Source organism: Echinops telfairi, unplaced genomic scaffold, assembly GCF_000313985.2.
Source record: "Echinops telfairi isolate 266 unplaced genomic scaffold, ASM31398v2 ScPeMD7_3;HRSCAF=10, whole genome shotgun sequence".
In the NCBI taxonomy this organism is placed as follows: Eukaryota; Metazoa; Chordata; class Mammalia; order Afrosoricida; family Tenrecidae; genus Echinops; species Echinops telfairi.
In genome coordinates, this window is record NW_022103899.1 from 54,677,528 (window position 1) to 54,698,543 (window position 21,016).

At 43.3% G+C, this 21,016-nt stretch overlaps 1 protein-coding gene across 1 annotated transcript in view; it reads left to right on the top strand.

Moving 5' to 3' along the window:
• Positions 1–21,016, top strand: part of DAW1 (dynein assembly factor with WD repeats 1) — a 48,706-nt gene that overhangs the window by 6,233 nt on the left and 21,457 nt on the right. Inside the window, exons 2-6 of the mRNA XM_004701818.2 lie at positions 7,854–7,926; positions 13,937–14,081; positions 16,536–16,594; positions 17,590–17,712; positions 20,582–20,681. Of these exons, the coding sequence (XP_004701875.2) occupies positions 7,854–7,926; positions 13,937–14,081; positions 16,536–16,594; positions 17,590–17,712; positions 20,582–20,681 (500 nt within the window). The remainder of the gene's footprint in view (positions 1–7,853; positions 7,927–13,936; positions 14,082–16,535; positions 16,595–17,589; positions 17,713–20,581; positions 20,682–21,016) is intronic.

Sequence of the window (21,016 nt, forward strand, 5' to 3'; positions counted from 1 at the left end):
GATTGTGTCGGGAAAGTGAGCATCATGGAATGTCAGTGTAATAGAACAAAGTATTCTTGCATTGAGGGAGTACTTGAGTGGAGGCCCAATGTCTATCTGCTACCTTAATACATAAATTTATTTCCCCATCATCCTATATAAATATATTTACATATGTACATACTTTTATTTAGACCTCTATAAATGCCCGTTGCCTCCTAGCTCTTTCCTCGGTTTCCTTTTACTTTCCTCTTGTCCCACTAACATGCTCAGCCTTCATTTGGGTTTCAGTAATTCCTCTTGGTTACATTACCTTTGATCACACCTACCAGTCCTCCTACACCCTCCTCCCCACCGATTTGGATCACTTCTTGTTCTCTTGTTCCTGGGTTTGTTAACACCACTTCTCTAGGATATTATTGATGGTTATATGCTCAACTTCACTTTGGGGAGCTTCCAATATTCCTAGATTCATATTTTGTACATTCCCCATGTCTATTACTAATGGATATTTTCAAGTTGGGCTTCATCAGCAAGTGAGACTCTCGATGCACACGATTAAAGCTCACTCTGCTGTGAGGATGCAGCTCTTCTCAGTCCTATGGTTTTAAAAAGCTTTTTATTGTGAATTAGGGGGTGCTTTACACTTTGGATAATCAATTTGTATTCAGCAACGTATTGAACTTCCCAATAGTTTTCCCTGCCCCTCTTCGATTTCTTCTCTCCCTCTTGTGGAATACTATCTTCCCCTTCACGCAAGTGAACACCTGTCTACATTCTAGCCTATAACCTTACCCCCCCCCACCCCGCCTCCTGCAATGCTTGTTTCTTTTGCTATGAAAACCTTTGTCTTGGTTTTCCTGTGTAACAGTTGCCTCTTACAATATTTGCCCTTTTGTTTTTGACTAATTTCACTCAGTATACTGTTGTCTAAGTTCACCCACACCGGTGAGGTGTTTCGCAGTTTCATCATCATTCTCTAGTGCTGCATCGTCTTGCACCATGTACCAAGGTGTATTTATCCTTCCTCCACGATGGGTATTTAGATTGCTTCCATCTTGTTATTGTGGACAATCATGCAATGAACACAGGTGTGCATATATCTAGTCATATTTTGACTCTTCCTTCTTTTAAATTATTTATTTATTTTAAGGTCATTTTATTGGGGGCTCTTACAGCTCTTATCACAATCCTCCATCCATCCATGTGTCAAGCACATTTGTACATATGTTGCCATCATCATTTTCAAAACATTTTCTTTCGACTTGAGCCCTTGGTATCAGCTCATACCACTCCTCTCCCTCATGATCCCTTGATAATTTATAAATTATTGTTATTTTCATGTCTTACATCAACCACTGTCTCCCTTCACCCACTTTTCTGTTGTCTGTGCCGCTGGGGGTGGGGGTGAGTTTATATACCGATCAATGTGATCAGTTCATCCTTTCTCCCCACACCTTCCCCTTCCCCTCCTAGTATCGCTACTCTCATTATTGGTCCTGAGGGATTTAATCTGTCCTGGATTCCCTGTGACTTTTACTTCTTTAGGGTATATACATAGCACAGAGAATGCTAAGTCATATGATATTTCTATTCCTAGTGGTTTGAGGAATAGTCCTATTGCTTCCCATCGTGGTTGCACATTTGCACAGTCTCACCAGTGTCTGAGGGTTCCAATCTCTCCATATCCTCTACAGAATTTACTTTGTTTGCTTTTTTTTTTTTTTAAGCTTTGCTATCATTGTTGGTGTAGGTGGTACCTCACCATTGTTTTGATTTACATTCGGCCCATACCTAATGAATAAAAGCTCTTCTTCATATGTTTGTTGGTCACTGCATGTCTTCTTTGGTGAACTGTCTGCTCATGTCCTATGTTTAATTTTTAATTGGACTGTTCGTCATTTTTGTGTGCAGTTGTTGCAATTTTCTATAGATTTTTGAGATTAGTCCCTTATCCGATATGCTGTTGTCAAACTAGTCCCCTGGTCTGGGGGTTCTCTTTTTACTTGTTTGATGCACATAAGTGTTTTATTTTTAATATATCCCAGTAATCTATCTTGTCTTCTGCTGAGTCTGTGTTCTTACTATGTTTGGGAATGTGTTTAGGCTCTGTGTTAGGACCCTCAAGTTTGTCCCCATTTTATCATTGATGATCATTGCAGTTCTAGGATTTACACTTGGGTCTTTAATCTGTCTCCCTCAAGTGATGTATTTTGACGCTTTGTTGAAAATCAGTTTCCTGTAGGTGGATGGATTTATTTTAGGGTTCTCTATTCTGTTCCATTGGTCAACATATGTATCATTTTACAAGTTTCAGGCTGTTTAACTACTGTTTAATAGTTTTGTTATTCCTCCTAAGTAGTGCTTTGCTTATCCTAAGTCTCTTCCCTCTCCATATAAAGTTTGCAATTAGTTTTTCCATTTCTTTGAAGAATGATGCTGGGATCTGAATAGGAATTGTTTACAAATAGCTCTGGGAAGTACAGTATTGGCATTTTCACAATATTAGGCCCTCCTATCCATGAGCATGGAACTTTCTTCCATTTATGTAGGTCATTTTTGATTTCTTATAGTAGTATTTTATTTGTACAAGGCTTTTGTTTCTCTGGTTAAATTTATTTCTAAGTATTTAACCTTTTGCATGGTTTCTGTAAATAGTATTCTCTTCTTGATTTCTTTTTCTTTGCTTTGTATAATGATCGTGTACTCTGCCACACTGATGAGTATTTCAGTTATTTCCAACAATCTTCTAATCAAGTCTTTGGGATTTTCTACATATCAAATCATCTAGAATAATAATCATCTAAACCTGTGAAATAGAGTTTTACTTCTTCTCTGCCAATTTGAATGCCTTTATTTTCTTTTTGTTGTCTAAGAGCTCTGGCTAAGACTTCCAGCACAATACTGAAGAGGAGCAGTTATAATGGGTATCTTTGTTTAGTTCCTACTTGCAGGGGGCAATCCTGTCAATTTCTTCCTATTGAGTGAGATACTCGCCATGGGTTTTGCATATATGGCCTTTATTGTGTTGAACATTTCTCTTTCTATTCCTATTTTTAAGTGTTTTGATCAGGAATGGTGTCGGATATTTTCAAATGCCTTTTCTTTATAAATTGATATGATCATGCAGTTCTTATCTTTTGCTATATATCAGTGGTTCTCAACCTTCCTAATAGCATGACCCTTTAATACAGGTTCCTCCTGTTGTGGTGACCTCCAACCATAAAATTATTTTTGTTGCTACTTCATAACTGTAATTTTGCTACTGTTATGAATCATAATGTAAATATCTGATATTCAGGATGTATTTTCATTGTTACAAATTGAACATAATTAAAACAGAGTGATTAATCACAAAACAATATGTAATTATAATTCATGAGGTGTCATTTTACCTCCAATACTGCTGCTTTCAACACAGTAGCTGCTTTTAACAAAGTAGCTGCTTTCAACACAGCAGCTGTTTTCTACACAGTAGCTTCTCTCTACACGTGTGTGACTGGTCTGCATAAGTACATTATAGCACCAACCCTTGTCACATATACCTGTATTTGTATGGGGTGGGCACAAAGATGTCATCATGCCAGGTACTCGTACATGGGTGTATCTGCAGGTGGGTGGACCATCCTGGAGAAGGTCCATTGGAAATATGTGTTTTCTGATGGTCTTGGGTGACCCCTGTGGAAGGGGTTTTCAACCCCCAAAGGGGTTGCAACCCCACAGGTTGAGAACTGCTGCTTTATATAGTATATTACATCGATTGTTTTTCTAACTAACCAATGTTCCTCTAACCAACCAATGTTGAACCCATCTTGCATACCTAGTCTGATCTTGCATACCTAGTCTGAATCCCACTTAGTCACTATGTATTCCTATTACTGTTATTATTATCATCATCGATATTTTGTTGAATCCTATTGTTTAGGATATTCTTGAGAACTTTTTGCATTTATGTTCATAAAGGATATTGATCTGTAATTTTCTATTCTGGAAATGTCTATGCATGGTGTCAAGGCATGCTTGCTTCATAAATGAGTTCAGGTGTTTGACATCCTTGTCTATATTCTGGAATAGTTTGTGTGGAATCAGTACAAACTCTTCTCTGAATGCTTGGTAGAATTCTCAGAATTCTCCAGTTGTGTTCTGAGCACCTTCCAGCCTGAGGAACCATGATACCAGACAGTGTTTCATTGTGATTCATAAGGTTTCCACGGGCCATTTTTTCCAGAAGTAGATTGCCAGGTACTTCTTTCTGGCTTGTCATGATTGGACTCTCTGTTGAAACATGTCCACCTGGGCCACCCTGCTGGCATTTGACATACATGTTTCATACCTTCCAGCATCACAGCAACACACAAGCCACTATAACAAAGTAACAGAGTGGTGGAAGATTGCAACAGCAATCTTAAATTCATGTTAGTTAGTTTGTAGACTTATACCATTCTTCGGTTAGGTTTTGTGAATCCATTCTGATTTACAGTGATTCCAATTCATTCTGTATAGCAGAAATGTTACCTGGTCCTATGCCACCTTCTCCTTAGTACATATTGTGGAATCCTTGTACCAGTCTACTCATCGGCAGTCTTCCTTTTTTTTTTCTTCTTCCTGATCCTCTGTTTTACCAAGCATGATAGTCTTCTCTAGGAGTTGGCCCTTCCTTATAACCTGAACAAAATATATGCGATGAAATCTTGCCAGCCTTGCTTCCAAGAAGCATTCTGCCCATACTTCTTCCAAGAGTGATCTATTTATATTTCTTACACTGTATGGCATATTCAATATCCTTCACCCACACCATAATTAACATGCCCCATTCTTTGGTGTTACCATTTCATACTTTTGCCTCTTGCCTTCATAAATGATGATCTTATAATGAGGTCATATTATTTAGCATGATAGAAATGTAATTCCAGAATTCCAATGTTTGGTGCGCCATATTATGTGCAAGTTTCCAAAGTAATATTGAGTAGCAGGTAGGTGTTTGCAATAACAATATCAACAAGGGGGAAAAAAGAAAAGTATCCTCCCCTGATCCACTCCCCTACTACTTTTATCCCTTCTGCATAGAAAGCAATTTTGCCTGCCCTCCTAATCCTATGGTTTCAGTCCTCCCACATGCCCCTGAAAGTGGGCTCCCACGCAAGCCCATAGGTCAGGAGCAGTATCTTGCTGGCATCCACTGAGCTATCCTTCTCTCTACCTAAATTCCTGATGATTGAATGCGCCTAGCAGTAACATCATTAGCCAAACATGGGGCATTCCATTTCTATCTTAGTCCCATTCACGCATCCATATACTCTTCACTTTGGCAAGAAGAGGTTCAAATACATGCTTTGCAAATGACTCAGTGCTGGCAGTCTTGACTTTTATTTATTGTGTGAAGTCCCCTCATTCTTTGGCCATGAGAAAGAACTAAGATAAACACTCATCATACAGGCTGATATTCTGAGCACTTTAAATACTTTGGTTGGTTGAATGAAATCTGAGCAAAGAATTCTAATGCTTTTTGAATCATAGCCTTTGAATGCATTGCAGAATTAGGGGAGAGACAGACTTCTTACCTAAGAGTTTGGTAAGAATTTTGAAAATTCTGCCTATTGTGTAATGGTTTAGGACCAAGAAAAGATCAAGAAAATATAAGTACCATGGGAAGTAATCATTGGAAGAAAACTTGTGTTTTCTGGCAGTACCTTCATTTCTACACCCACTCCTCACTCATCAACTATCACATTATCTGACAGTTTGTATCTATGGCAATAGAAAAAAATCTACTCTCTTCACTATTTGGTGAATTAATGACATGCATTTGGCAAGGTGGGAGGTAAGGTGAGCCCTGGTTGTGATGGTTAAAATTATGTGTCGATGTGGCTGGGCATGGTATTCATTGATTTGACAGTAATGTGATTATATAATTTGGTGGATACATAATGATGTAATTATCCATTTTGTGACCTGATGTGGTCATCTTCCATTTTCACATTTCACAGATTTTGCACACTGACCTGGTTTTTGGAACTTGTCAATGTCGATAGGAGTGGGCATACTTTCAATTTTAGTTTTAAAAAATTCTTTCCATCATCGTGGATCACCTTGAATCCTAGCAAGAACATGCCATCAACATGGCATCCAAATTAAAAAAAAAAGAACTATTCTAACAGCACTGTAATATCTGTATTTTGTTGGCAATTTAACATGACACACAGCCCTTCTGTGGTCTTCAGCATAAAGAATAGAATATACAGTGATTGGCTCTCTACAGAGGTGGTTATTGAAGTCCAATATAGTATTAAAGAAGAGCCATAGGATGACTCTTTCAACATCTTGATCAGATAATTTCGTCATCTGATTCATCACAATTTTGACAACTTTTGATACTCTTTTCCTGGTTCTTAATATGATGGGTAATTTTTTATTGCATCTAGGACATTTTTTAGCAGGTAGAGTAGTGGTTACGTGTTAGGCTGCGAACCACAAGATCAGCAGTTCAAAACCACCAGTCACTCTACAGAACAAAGGGGCTTTCTACTCCCATAAAAAGTTACAATTTTGGAAATCTACAGGGACAGTTCTACGCATCCTATAGCATGGCTATGAGTCAGCATTGACTCGGTGGAAGTGAGTTTGGTTTGGTTTTCTTGAGTCTATCACCGAATACTCTGTTTTATCGGGTCCTCGCTCTTCTTTGAATGGCAAACCATATGAAATCTTAGTATGGACTGCATCAGGCTCTGGCCTACGGTTTTGGCTTTAGATCTAAGTGACAGCTGAGTGTTCTGAGCCCTTACAATGTTGCTCTGGTCTGTTTGGTGCTGGTGCTGCTCAGGCAACCTCTGGTGGACTGGATGACGGGGAAGGGTGTCTGTCATTTGAGTAGGGGGCTAGGGGTCCTTACCTGCTCTTTGCTGGGCTTCCCTTGTCCTGATTCTTTTTGGCCAGAAAGAACAAACTTTCTCTTGGTAGTTTCAGTATGCAAATACCTTTTCCCCCCATTTCAAGGGTATATGGGATATCCAGAGGAAACAGCTTATGATCTATCCTTCCTTAAGTCATGAGGTCTCTAGCCAACCTAGCTTTGTTTATCCAACCTTCAGTCCTTTCATTGTTGTCTCTTGAACAATTTCAAAGTTATTTAGTTGGGTTTAGAAGGGAGGAACCAAGAACAGTGAGTCTGCACCATCTTGTTTTAAAATCAGATATTTCTCTCTATATATATATAATTTATAATTCTTATTGGAGTTAATAAATACTTATTAATATATAATGTTAACACCAGCAATTATGTTATATTACAAAATATAAATAGTTATATATTGATAAGCACAAATGATAAACCATAAGTTAATCATGATAAATTATTTCTGTATAATTATATATTTATAATGATGAATTATAATTATACATTTATCATTATAATTTTAAGTTATAAATACAAATATTTATCATTATAATTATACATTTAAATATATAGGTGTATATTTAAATCATTTTATTGGGGGCTCTTACAGCTCTTATAACATTCCATACATCAGTTGTATCAAGCATATTTGTACATATGCTGCCCTAATAATTTTCCAAACATTTATTTTCTATTTGAGCCTTTGGTATCAGCTCCTCTTTTTACCCTCCCTCTCGCCCCTCCCACCTTTGTGACCCCTTGATAAAATATACATTTTTTTTTTCATATCTTACACCAACCACTGTCTCCCTTTCACCTATGTTCCTGTTGTTCATCCCCCTGAGCTTGTGTGTACACATATTTTTTTATGGTGAAATTTTTTAAATTGAAAAGCATAAATTTTAAAAAGTCAAAGTGGATTACCTTTAAGCATGTGCTTTGATTGTATTTTACAACACCCATCTATTTATTTTTATAGGAATTATGTTGGAATATGAAAAATGTGGAGAATTAAAGACCAAGTCCATTGACCTGCTTGATCTCAGCCCTAGGTAAGTTAACAATAGAATGTCAAGGCAACATGCATTTCATCTTCAAATATTTTATTGAACACATCTGGCAGGGTGATGTTGGTGGGAGCTGGATAAACCCAACAGAAAACCCATTACTCAAAAAAGAAAAATGATTTTATTTTATAGTACTTCCGAGCTCACTTTCAGAACATTCTGTTTGTGACTTGCTAAATGAGGCAGAGGAGAAAGAGACCAGCATCCTGTGTCCCTCACCTTTAATTGAACAACCTCCTCCATCCTTAGGCCAGAGAAAGGCGAGACTGTCGGCTTAGACTGTCGGCTTTTGTAACAATTGATTGTTTCAGGAACTCTAGAGAGGTCGCTGTGAGAGAGAATCGACTTGATGCCAATGTGTTTGGTTTTGGTTTCTTGGCTATAGACTTTTGCTTTCTATTTATTTTGAAAAACAAAACAAAACCTTTCCATCTCTCCACGTTGTTTAAAGTGATCATAATGTACTATGCATTTATCTGCTTTAGCTATGTCTTATATTTCCATTCCTGAAATATTTGTCTGTCTGAGTCTTGAAAGACAAGGAGCTTACTTCTTTTCTCTCCTAATGCAAGAATGAACACAGCGCTGGTTTTAAAAGGATTTATTAACTGAGCAATTGTTGCCACCGCTCTATTGCCTTCCACCAGGTGGACCTCTATTTTGTCTTTTTTCAAGTGCATGCTTTAAACAAATTGTTTCCTCTGTTTTTTAGAGTTTTTTCTTTTTAAGCCAGCTTTTATTACAGAATACTTTTAGATTTACAGAAAGCTTGTAAAAATATTACAGCTATTCCCACATAGTCACACTCAGTTTCCCTCCCAACTAATGTGTTACATGAATATGGAACATTAGGGGCAGCTGATGCATCAGTGTTGAGTCATGATGATTAATGAAAGCCCGTGCCATGTGTAGGGTCTCCCAGTTTTCCCCAATGCCCCTTTCATGCCCCACGTTCTCGCTAGGGCTCCACATTACCTTTAGTCAGCACGGCTCCTTGGGTTCCTCTTGTCTGTGATGCCTTCTGAGACTCTCCTTGTTTCTCGTGGCCTTGGCAATTTTGAGGATGACCTGGTGGCCTAGTGTGTGACACTTTGGGCTGCTAACCACAAGGTAGCAGTTCGATACCAGCAGCCTCTCTGTGGGAGAAAGATGAGACTTTCTATCCTGCAAAGATAGCAGTTACAGTCTGGGACACCCACCCACAGAGGCAGTTCTGCCCTGTCCCCCAGGGAGGCATCAGTTGGCATGGACTCGAGGGCAGTGAGTTTGGTTGGTGTGTTTTCAGGCCATCACCGAGGCTATTGTTTTCTGAGCTGCAAACACGTTCTAGGGTTGAGAGCATAGGTCATAGGGCAGAGGCAGGCGGAGCCTAATCTCTGTCTCTCCGACTTGGTCTTCCTTGGTCACTGTTCAATTTCCACCTTCGTACGAGGCAATGGAAAACACACACCCCGGCTCCAACTCCTTCCTGTCCTGTAGGGCCCTCCTCACTTGCACAGACTGAACCAAGCCCTGCTCGCAACAAATGCGTCATCACAGCCCCCGTCCCAGGCTGCCTGCACAGCGTTTAATCCTTGGACATGCGTCTAGCCTTTTCTTGCTCTAAATAAAGTAAGAAGCGATACAAGCCCGGTTCTACTCACCTACAAATTCTTAAAGACACAATGAAGAAGTGTGGCAGTTACATAATCTGGTGTCACCTCGTGAAAGGGTGGGGTCTAGTGTGGCAATCAGGTTGCAGCTTGATGACCTCATTTGGAGGCGCCATGGAGCTACATAGCTCATTGGAGGCCAGATACACACAGACTCTCTGCTTCATCTTCCTGCTGACAAGACACATGGAGCTACTTACTCTGAAACTCTTGAGCTGGAGGAGCCACGTGGAGACCCCTGCCAGCGTTGAGATGCTTACACCACCACTGGATCCACAAGACTTCCCACCCACTGGCCTGTGATCTTCCTGCATTTGGTGTCATTACATGCATTTCATGGGTCTGAAGAGGAATTTATAGATTGGTATAGGACATACAAGCTAATATCAGACTTAATGGACTTGATCTGGACTGGGCTGGGATGTTTTCTCAATATACAATTGCTCTTTGATATAGAACTCTCTCTCTCTCTCTCTCTCTCTCACACACACACACACACACACACACACACACACACACACACGAGTCTCCCTGGATTTATTTCTGTAGTCGACCTGGACTAACACAGGAAGCGATCTCTTTGGGAACCCAGGGGCCTCCTGCAGGAGGAGGAGCTACTTTCTCCTTGGATATTACTTTCTCCCATTGGATATTACAACTGGTGGAGGGAAGGGGTCCTGAGACCTGGGGCTTCCTCTGCCCTTGAAGTTTGGAGGGCAAGGGCCCTTGTCTTAGGGTGGGGACAGGGACTGCTTTGAGGATGAAGACCTAGTCAGAGTGCAAGTCTAATTCTAGAGTCTGGCCTATAGCGTCTGGTAGTCAATATATGTGAGGGAGCTTCAAAATGTTTGTGGTCAAATGGAATGGAAAGATAATGGACTTAGATCTCTATCTATATCTATCTATCATCTATCTACCCATCTACATACATACAGAATGAACAGTGGCATAAAAGAGGCCTTTGATTTTGTGTACCACAGTCCTGTTTAATTTATGTTTTTGGAGAAGACAAGGCACAATATGAAATCAAGCTTTGTTACTTTTGCATATAGGCCATATCGCTGAATTTTATGACTGCTGGCATGTAAAAAGTCCTGTTAGACCTTGATGTGTTCAATCAATCAGCGAATGCATGTTTTGTATCTACTATATACAAAGCCCTGAGTGAGATGCTGTAGGTTGCAGATACTAAGAATAATACTCCCCCTCAGGGGGCTTATTGTCCATCTGGAACAATATATGTGAAGTAGAACATGTATGACCGGCACAGATCAAGTCCTATGGGAGAGCGTAACTCCCAGCTAGAGAGCCAGTAAAAGCAGACCCTAAGATTTAAGCATATGGATCTTATCTACAGTTGTCAAGGAACTGCATCATCTCACTGCTTGACAAGATCCAGAAGTGGTGTGTCCCTCAAAACGGCTGCATGTTCAGTGACATCTTGGAAAGACTCAACTGGAGAGGAGCCGTGATTCAGAACACGGCGGAGTTGGAATGCACCAATCAAGTGCCCGGTTCACTTAGATTTGGCTAGAAAATAGGTGTTGATCCAGACATGTTAGCAACCTTTCCAGGAGCCATTGCAATCTCTTTCCCGTCCTGAGGAAGTTTAACCCTTTGGACCATTGAAGCTTTTGGAGTTTGTCACCATCCTAATTATAAACCTACTCACTGACCCAATTCTATCCACGTCATTCACTTCTATCTTTGAATTGCAATCAGTTACTTCTCGAGGCCTGGGACCAAATCTCGCACAGTCCCAGGACTAAGCCTAGAGCAGGAACTCCATGAATAACACTGAATCAATGGTCCCATCATGCTTGTGCTGCTCAGAGAACTCAGCGCCGTGCTGTGGCCAGGAAAAGTTTCTGGTGAGGGGGCAGGGGGGCAGTGGCACCTCTGGACAACCAGCATCAGGCAAGTGGGGAGCCACCAGACCACCAAGATGGTGGCTCCACAGTCTGCTGGCCCAGAGGGGACCTCCAAGCAGAGCTTGCCAGCAGGGTCCCACGCGGGCAGAAGAGGTCAGGCCTGGCGGCATCCTGTGCCCAGCCATGGGTCAAGGGCCACCAGGGAAGAGCAGGCCCTCAGCTCAGGGTGGACTCTGCCAGCTCACTAAACTCTGCACACCTGGGCCATGACTCCTCTCTGGAACAGAGGGAGACCCGGACAGTGAATCTGGAGATATTGCCCACATATTTTGCAAAATGGGTCTCTTTGGGTCTATATAGACATGCCTTCTTGTTTGTTTGCTTGTTTGTTTTCCTCTTTCAACTTCTGTTATTCTGGAACAGAAAAATTGACCAGAATTTTTAATGTATTATTTGAAAATCAGGGGTAACGCTTGACTTTGGAAGCTTTTCCAGGAAAAAGAATGTTATAGAAATGTCTTATTCATATTCATTGGAAGTCTATTTTTGTTAAGGTCTGAAACCCAGGTGGTGTTGTGAGTTAGGTTGGTGGTTCAAACCCACCAGTCACTCTGCTGGAGAAGGAGGAAGTTGTTCTGTCCTGTAAAGATGTGCAGCCGGGAACACCCCTTCTCAGTGCCTGTGAGTGGGATCTACGTGGATGGCTGGGGCTTGGCTCTGCATTGTGGATAACTCATTGGATGCTTGTTTGTTTGGGCACTGATTTCAGTTCTTCATTCAAAATTTGAATCTCTTTGAACCAGGTTTCATCATTTTAAAAGACTTTTATTTTTAATGAGAAAAGTATCCATTTGGAAACCCACTACAAGGACTCAATGTGAGAGTACGTTCAAAATGGAAAGTATAGTGGCTGCACTTTTTTCCCCTTGTAAAATATATGTTACCCGGCATTTGCCAGTGAAAGGTTTTCCATGTATACAATTTCTCAAACCTGCTACTATCCAATCAATGCTGATTTATGACAGGTGACCCTGCAGGACAGGGTAGCACTGCCTCTGTGGGTTTTTGAGTCTGTAACCTTGGATGGCAGTAGAAAGCCTCATCTTTTCTCCTGCAGAGCAGCTTGTGGGTTTGCACTGCTGATCTTGGGGTTGGCAGCCCAACACGTAACCACTACACCACCAGGGCTCCTTCCAACAACCAAACGCACGGCCATTCAGACTCGTTGCCACCCTATGGAGCAGGGCAGAACTGCCCGTGTCGGTTTCTGAGGCTGTAACTCTTCGTGGGAGTAGAAAGCCTCACAGCGCGACGTGTGGTTTTGACCCGTGTTAGCAGTGCAGTGTGTAAGGGCACCGTGCCGCTGAGTGACCCTCTGTTACAGTCACCACATCGCCAGTGCCTGTCACCCAATTTCTTATCGTTGTGCGCAGAGCTGATGCTTCCTTCCTAAACACGTCCCCTCCTTCCCACCCTGGGCCACCAGCACACCGCGAATGTATGTTCTTTTCTTTTTAAGCTTTTTTATTGTGATTTGAGTGGAAGCTGGTAAGTTGATTGCCCATTCAATAATTCATACAATTGGCTCCATGACGTGGCTCCTCCACCCCATGATGTCACAGCACTTGCTCCGCTTCCTCCCCGTGCTCACTGCTCATCATTCCTCACTCCTGCTTTATAGCCCTTCCTGCCTTGGGAGCTTTGCCCCTTGGCAGATGCTGCTGCCCTCTGAGGGGTCTAAGGACTGCCACCACCCTTGGGCCCTCTGTTGGTCTGTCTGTTGTTTGACTTGAGGTTTGAAAAGAACCCTCCCCCTCTTCCTCCTCCAAAAAATGAAATAAAGGAAGGAAGGAAGATAAGAAGGAAGAAAGAAAGAAAGGAGAGAAAAAAGAGAGCTTACGTTAGAATCAGCATGCCTTCTACTCACCTGCCAAGGGGCAAGAAAGACCCCCGTCCTTGGAAAGTGCCTCTGTTTTTGCCCCATCCATGCAATATGCTCTTGGTGTGTTTGTGAGATGGATTTTTTTCCTAAATATTTCTTGGGAAAGATGGCGGAAGCCTTCTCGTTGCCACTGAGCTGATGCTGACTCGGAGCGACCCTATAGGACAGAGTAGAGCAGCCCTTGTGGGTTTTCAAGGCTGCCGCCTTACAAGGATCCCTGGTGGCGTAGTGCTAAGCATTGGGCTGCTGTCGACTAGGCACCGAGGTTGCTGTTTTCAAAAAACATTTCCTGGAGTAGAAAATCCCATCTGTCTGCTGGCTTCAAACTTTTGACCTTGGGGTTAGGTTAGCAGCCCAACTCAATGCACTGCACCACCAGGGCTCCTAGGGCGGAAGCTTTGGTGTCTTATAAATGTCGTGCTTCACAAATCAACAGGGCCTTTTCAAGTAACGAATCCATGCGGTTATTTTGAAACAGAAAGAAAGCAACTCACTATTATTCCTATTTTTTTTCCTCGTGGTAAATTCAGTACCGATATCAGGGCCTTAGTAGACGAGATCCAGGAAGCAGAGCCTCTGATCACAGCTTCCCGAACAGACCAAGTGAAACTCTTAATCCAGAGGCTGCAAGACAAACTCCGGCAGCACAAGGACCACCAGTTCTACCTCTTTAAGGTAACGCACGCGTGTTTCAAAGCGCCAGGTAGAAAACTTCCTGAGAAATCACGGATCTGCTTTTCCATTCGCTTGAAGTAAAATACGGATCATGTTTCTCTCTTCCTGAAATATTCCTTCTCCTCACTAATCAACTAACTGATCACATTTTTGACAGTGTTGAAAAAATCCACGTCCCAGCTACTTTGCACAGGGATGAATGCTGAGGTGCCAGGAGGGTTGGTGTCAACCTGGCTGGCTTTGGATTTCAATGGTTTGGGACTTAGGCAGTGATGTAATCTGGCAGCTGGGATCTGATGTGATCAGCCTCCATTTCTACGTAACTACTGTTTCACAGAATGACCCTGATCTTGAAAACGAACTACGATAAATGAGGAGTTGATGTCTTTTCCCCAAGAAAATAATTATTTTTTTCCATTGTTTATTTCATTGTTTCACATATGTTTACTGAAAGTAAGTCTCAATACCTGATTGATGAACAAATGAACGAAATTCAAGATATTTGCTTCTTGGGTGGTTGAAAAGAGATTTGTAGTAAATGTAGCCTTCCTGTTTAGTGATACATTTTCAGGAGTATTATTAAGGTAGTTTGAAATAATTGAATATTTTAAAGTTAGATTAATATTGAGAAGCTATGTTTTATGGTATATTGAGATTCCAAGTTTTCTACTTCCATGAGTTAAACTATATTCAGTAAAGTATTTATTGATCTACTTTCTATAATTTTAATTGTGACTATGCTTATTTTACTCTGATTTTTGATGGTTCAAGAATATAACAAAGGCAGTCATTGAGTGCAGTTTTTATTTTTCATTTATTCAACAATACTTCATAGTTTATTCTGATTGCTTCATGCTACACTGATTTACATGATTATAGTAAAATATGATTAATATTTATCTCCTTAGCACACTTTAGTTAGTACAAAATATTCAGACAAATGCACATCGAAAGGCCAGTGGTTCAAACCCACCAGCTGCTCTGGGGTGGAAAGATGAGGCTCTGCTCCTGTACAGAGTTATAGCCTCAGAAACAGTCACTGTTGAATTAGAGGAGGTTACACATGCTATATCGTTTTGCCCAGCAGGTGGCACTGGCTAACTTCAAATGTGAACATAAATGGGTATGACCTTGTAATTCAGCCTCCAAAGGGGACATTTTTTGAAAGTGAAACCAATTCAAACCAAACGAACTCCCTGCTATGGAGTTGATTCGGATTCACAGTCATCTGAAAGGGGACACTAGTAATAGTTACAGCCAGACCAAAACGGTGCAGTAACAGCCTAGCCAGCCACTCAATAAACAGACTCTCCAATGAATGTATGTTCCCCTAGTAAATATTTATTAAAAACCTTCATGGCCAAGTGGGTTACGCAATGGGCTCCTCATTGATGCACGGTGTCAGTTCAAACTGTTCTTGTAAAACATCTCATCTGCCAGTTTGTGCTACTGGGCTGGCCTGTGTGGAGCTGTGGAGCTGGAAGCTCCGTCACTGGTATTTCAAAGGCAGGGTCACCCCCCAAAAAACCCCCAGGTTTCAGTGGAGCTTCCAGACTGAGAACAGACAACAAAGAAGGACTCACCTCCCCTCCCTGGTGGTGGAAGAAGACACCGCTGACTACCGTTTGCAGAGCTTCGAAGCAGCAAACGGTATTTAGTACAAAACATCCAGGCAACCTTTTGTAGTCATCTACTCAAATGTACTGGTGCTCCCAGGTTTGGGTGGGACTGCTACCAACAAGGTCAGCGGTTCAAGCCCACCACCCACTCCAAGGGAGGAAGCTGAGGCTGACTGCTCCTGTAAAGATTTACTGTCTGGGAGACCTTTTACAGGGATTGTGATGGCTCAGAACTGACTCCCTGGCAGTTTGGTGTGCTGTCTGTTAGACAAGGAGACCTGGTGGCACAGTGATTTAAGCAGTCCACTGCTAGCTGACAGGCCGACAGCTCCTGCTTTGCTGGAGGAAGATGAGGGAGTCTGCTTCTGTGAAGGTTTACAGATTTAGAACCCCCAAGGGCAGATCCACATTGTCCTATAGGGTAAATCGGAGCAGGGATTAACTCGGTGGCAGGGTTAATTTTTCCCCCTCAACAGTAGGATTCAAAAATTGAAAACTCATTTCCTATTTGTGCATCCAAATGCACAAGACGGTGTGCAATCTGTAAAGCGGGTGTTCTAGATTAGCGCTCTGTGGCCTCTTACTGAGTCGCCAGTATTTCTCTTCAAGGTCAATTGGTGGACAGCATGGGGCCATGGCTATGTAGCGATGAGCACTTCACGACGTCCTACTGGGGTCCGTAATTAACGTGCAGCTTGTTTCGTTCCCCCTTCTTCGGATCCTGGCAGTTGTCCATTCCTTACCTGTCACGATGGCACCACTGAATGGGCTCGAAGGTAAACTTAATGGGGTTCCATGGGGTTCGGGTTTAAAACCGCGTGTTCTTCCGTTGCAGGTCCTCAGAGCCCATATCCTGCCACTGACCAATGTTGCTCTTAACAAGTCAGGCTCCTGGTAAGAGTCTTTGTTTTCATTTCTGAGTTTCAACCATCAAGGGATGAAACATTTTATAGGGTGTTTGTTGTTGAAGATGCTGCTTAGTTAATTATGTAACGTGTGTGCCTCTCTTTCAAAGAGACGTAGCAGCATAGTGGGTGTTGTTGGTCTGCTAACCACAAGGTCAGCACTTCGAAACCACCAGCCGCTCTGTGGGAAGAAGATGAGGCTTTCTGCTCTTTGAAGATTTACACCCTTGGAAAAGCACAGAGAGCCATCCTACCCTGCCCAGAGGTTCCCTTTGCGTTAGAGTTAATGTGATGGCAGTGGATTGCGTTCGTTTGTTTGTCTTTTCTTTCACAGGAGTGGAAAGCCTCATCTTTCTCCTGCGGATAGGTTGGTGGGTTTGAACTGCTGATCTCGTTGTGGCTAGCAGCCTTGTGTGTAACCCTCTCGGCCACCGGGGCTCTCTCCCTTGAGCTTAAACTTGAGCCAAACCCACTGCCTTGGAGTCAGTTCTGACTCTGGGCGATCCTGCATAGCGGCCCACTGCTGCCAGCTCCCCTCCCTCTAATCCACCCGCAGGGCAGAGTGGACCTGCCCCAGAGGGTCTGGAAGGCTGTCAGTCTTCCTGGGAGAAAGACGGCCCCATCTTTCTCAGAGTGGCTGGTGGGTTAGCCAAGTATACAATTGATCTAACACATAATAACACGAAAATGCAAACTCTGGCTGGAAGCACCCCTCTTAATTGCATCTCGACTCGTTTTATGGTATTATATAAAAATGCTTTATTAAGATTTTACGATGACTCATTTTCATGTCTGGGATAAAATTGGAGCGTTTCAAAGTCAACGGATGCAGACATCGCTCCTAGTTGAATTCAATAGCGTTCTTCACGCTCAACTTGGATTGTCAAAAGCAACAAGAACCGGAATCATCACCCTGCAGGTAGAAACCGCGGTCTTTGTAAGTCGCTGTCTGCCGTTCTCACCCTCGGTGTGTTCCCTTGTCAGCTTTATCACCGGAAGCTATGACCGGACGTGCAAACTCTGGGACACGGCCTCTGGAGAGGAGCTGCACACACTAGAGGGCCACCGAAACGTGGTCTATGCCATAGCCTTCAACAATCCCTATGGGTAAGAGCCCCCCCTTTGCCCCCCACCATCCACATCATCCACCTCCTGGCGGAGGAAGGAAGAAGGACGCACAATGGATTGAGTGCCGGATGTGTGATCGGCAAGCTTTGAAGGTAGCTCCTTTCATCCTTGTAAAAGTCCTCGGGTCTTTTTGATGTCTTTTGAGTCAACGCATGGTGACTCCCTGCGTGTCAGAGTGGAACTGGGCCCTGTGGGATTTTCCATGGACAAATTTCAAATGATGTTGCCAGATGCAACATAGAATCCAAGTGCCCTTCCCTGGGTTGTACAGGAGTAAAGGGGAGAGCTGGGGTTCAAGTTCAAGCGAGACGGACTCCCAGGCACCTGGGAGTTCTCGGCCAGGCTGTTCCTGTGACGTCCGTCCACAGGCTTGCTTGATAGTCCATACTGCTGGAGAGAGTACAACTGACATCGATAGCAAGGATGACTCTCTCTAGAAGTTTCTTTACAACCTCGCCAGGGAAAAATAAAAACACATCAATCAACCACACATGGGATGACAGTACCACGGACAATCAAAGCATTTCCCAGACACTCTCCAGCTCGGGGTCGGGTAGATCCGTCAGCGTTCTCTTTTCCTTCGGCCTTTACTGATGTACTATCTATACCCATGCCCTACTTGTCCCTGGGCCTTGTTGCTGGGTGCCCTCCAGTCAGTTCTGACTCATAGCGACCCTGTGCATGACCGTGAAACACTGTCCAGTCCCGCACCCTCCCACCGTGGTGGTTACGTCTGCGACGATTGTTGCAGCCACTGTGTCCGTCCCTCTTGTCCAGGGACTTCTTTTTCACTGCCCCTCCACTTTACCAAGCAAGGTCTGGTCTCCTGACAACACGTCCAACACCCGTGTCCTACCTACATCCGTGTGCCCCCTGTACACGTGGCTCCTTGAGTGCTTGCAGCGACTAGGCCACACGCTAGTACCCTGTTTCCCCCCAGATAAGACAGTGTCGTATATTATTTTTGTTCCCAAAGATGTGCTAGGTCTTATTTTCAGGGATGTCTTATTTTTCCATGAAGAAGAATACAGTACACATTTATTGTTTTATTAAAAGAGACCTCACACTTCCTGTCTGCTCCAGCTGCACTGCAGCCAACAGTGAGCTGCGCGGCGGCGCCCGCTGCTACAGTCCAGAGTCCAGAGTTATGGTAGCTTCGGGGGGGCTTCTTTTCAGGGAGGTCTTATTTTCGGGGGTGCCTTATATTTCAGCAAGAGGCAAAACTGTAAGTAGGTCTGATTTTCAGCGGATGTCTTACTTTCAGGGAAACGGTATGTTTGACTTCTCTCTTCCTGGTTTAGGTTTATTCAGAAGGGACGGTATTTCCTCCCAAACGAGCTTGCTCTGGTGAGCTCTCCATTGGAATTTTGTTACCCCTTTAGCAGGGCAGTGAGGTAGAGGTGATAGAATTCTCACCTCCCCCTCAAGAAACCCAGGTTCCATTCTCAAGGAATGGGCCTCAAGCACAGTCACCGCTGGTCTTGTCTGTGGAGGCTCCTACGTGGCTTCCATGCTGAACAGGCCTGTGCATTTACTTCTGAAACCCAGTCAGCGGGAGCTGTCTCGGCCACAGTGGCCTGATCCCACTGGGGAAGGGGCTCCGAGGAGGGGGCTGTTTGCTCTGAGAACTGAGAGGTCAGCCTATGAAAAGGTGGTCACTCCATGCAGCCGTGGACAAGCTCAACGTACACATCAGGAAAGGCGCCGTGAAACGTAGAAAAGAATTCTGCGCTCAGCCGGTTGTGCGTGTGTGAGTTTGTCCGTGGAGCTTCTATTGCCTTTCAAGCAAAGGAGGTGGTGGAGGTGGGATGTGGTCTCCCAGGAGCTGGCCACATTCGTGAGAAGGCTTCAGCTTTTCACCTGAACACTGTCACCTGCAGGCACATTCGTTAAATCTTGTTGTGACTGACGGTCCACTTTAAATGATTTCTTTGCCACTAACCAACCGGTTCAATGAGAGAGAAAGGCCAGAGTACTTTGACAACTAAGAAAGCACCCTCAGTCCTTTCAGAGCTAGAGGAGAAAGAGGCCCTACTGGGTGCTTCTCGGCAGTGAGTTTTTTGTCTTCTTGTGACTCCTGGGACATGGAATGACCGCTTACATTTCTACCCACAGAGTTTAGTGCTATTGCACTTGAAGGTGTGTGCTGATGTCTGGTGGGGGCCAATGTCGTGGCATAAATTAGGAGAAATGGGTCTCATCTTACCAATCACAGCACTAGAGACCCTTAGGGACACATATGCCCCACTCATTCTATCCCTTTGAGGACTTAAGGGACATTCGAACCCAAGCCATGGTCTTTTCAGTGGTTTCATGTGCATCTGAAAGTTGGACAACGAATGCAAAAGACTGAAGAAGAAAGAATGCCTTTGAATTACGATGCCAGTGGAGGATATTGAGTTTATCATGGATTTCCCGAAGAACAAACAAATCTGTCTTGGGTTTCTTAGACACGAGGATGATGTACTTTGGGCATGTGCTTACAAGGAACCGGTTACTGTAGGAGACCACCATGCTTGGTAAAGTAGTGGGTCAGGGAGGAAGAGGGAGACTCAGTGAGTGGGGCTGACACACGACTGCAGGAACGAGGGATCAAGCACAGGGACAATTGTAAGGGTGGCACAGGGCCACGCAGTGCTCTGCTTGCTTGGACACACTGCCCTTTTCCAGGGTTCAGTTCCTCTTGATACCATGTCCAAAAGCACATGAGACAAAGTGTCCCATTCGTGCTTCTGAGGATCATTCTGGCTAGATTCATATGCTCGATACGACTTGTCTTAATATGGTGTATCCATACGATATTTTAAGTTGCATTTAAAAACCATAACTTTTTTTTGTTTTTTTTTAGTGACAAAATTGCCACTGGTTCCTTTGATAAGACGTGTAAACTCTGGAGTGCAGCGACAGGAAAGTGCTACCATACTTTCCGGGGTCACACGGCAGAAATAGTGAGTCTACTGGACACTTGGTTATGTTTTGTGTTGCTCTTTACTGTTTTTGAATTCTACTATACAGGTCGATTTACCCTTATCATAGACTTTCGAATCCTCCCCCGCCCCCTGCTTTCATCTATGTGTGTTTTGTATGGTGGCATTGCTATCACTTACAAGTGACTTCAGTTGCCACCTCTTTTGGATACAGCCAAAGAAAGACTTGCATTGGCCGAGAAACTCCATGGCCCCCCCGCCAAGCAGTTGAGCTCAACGTGAACCTGCCCATTTCGTCTCCACTGCCGTGTCTTCAGGGAGACGCAATGGGAGTTATGAAGCGACGGAAATCGCTT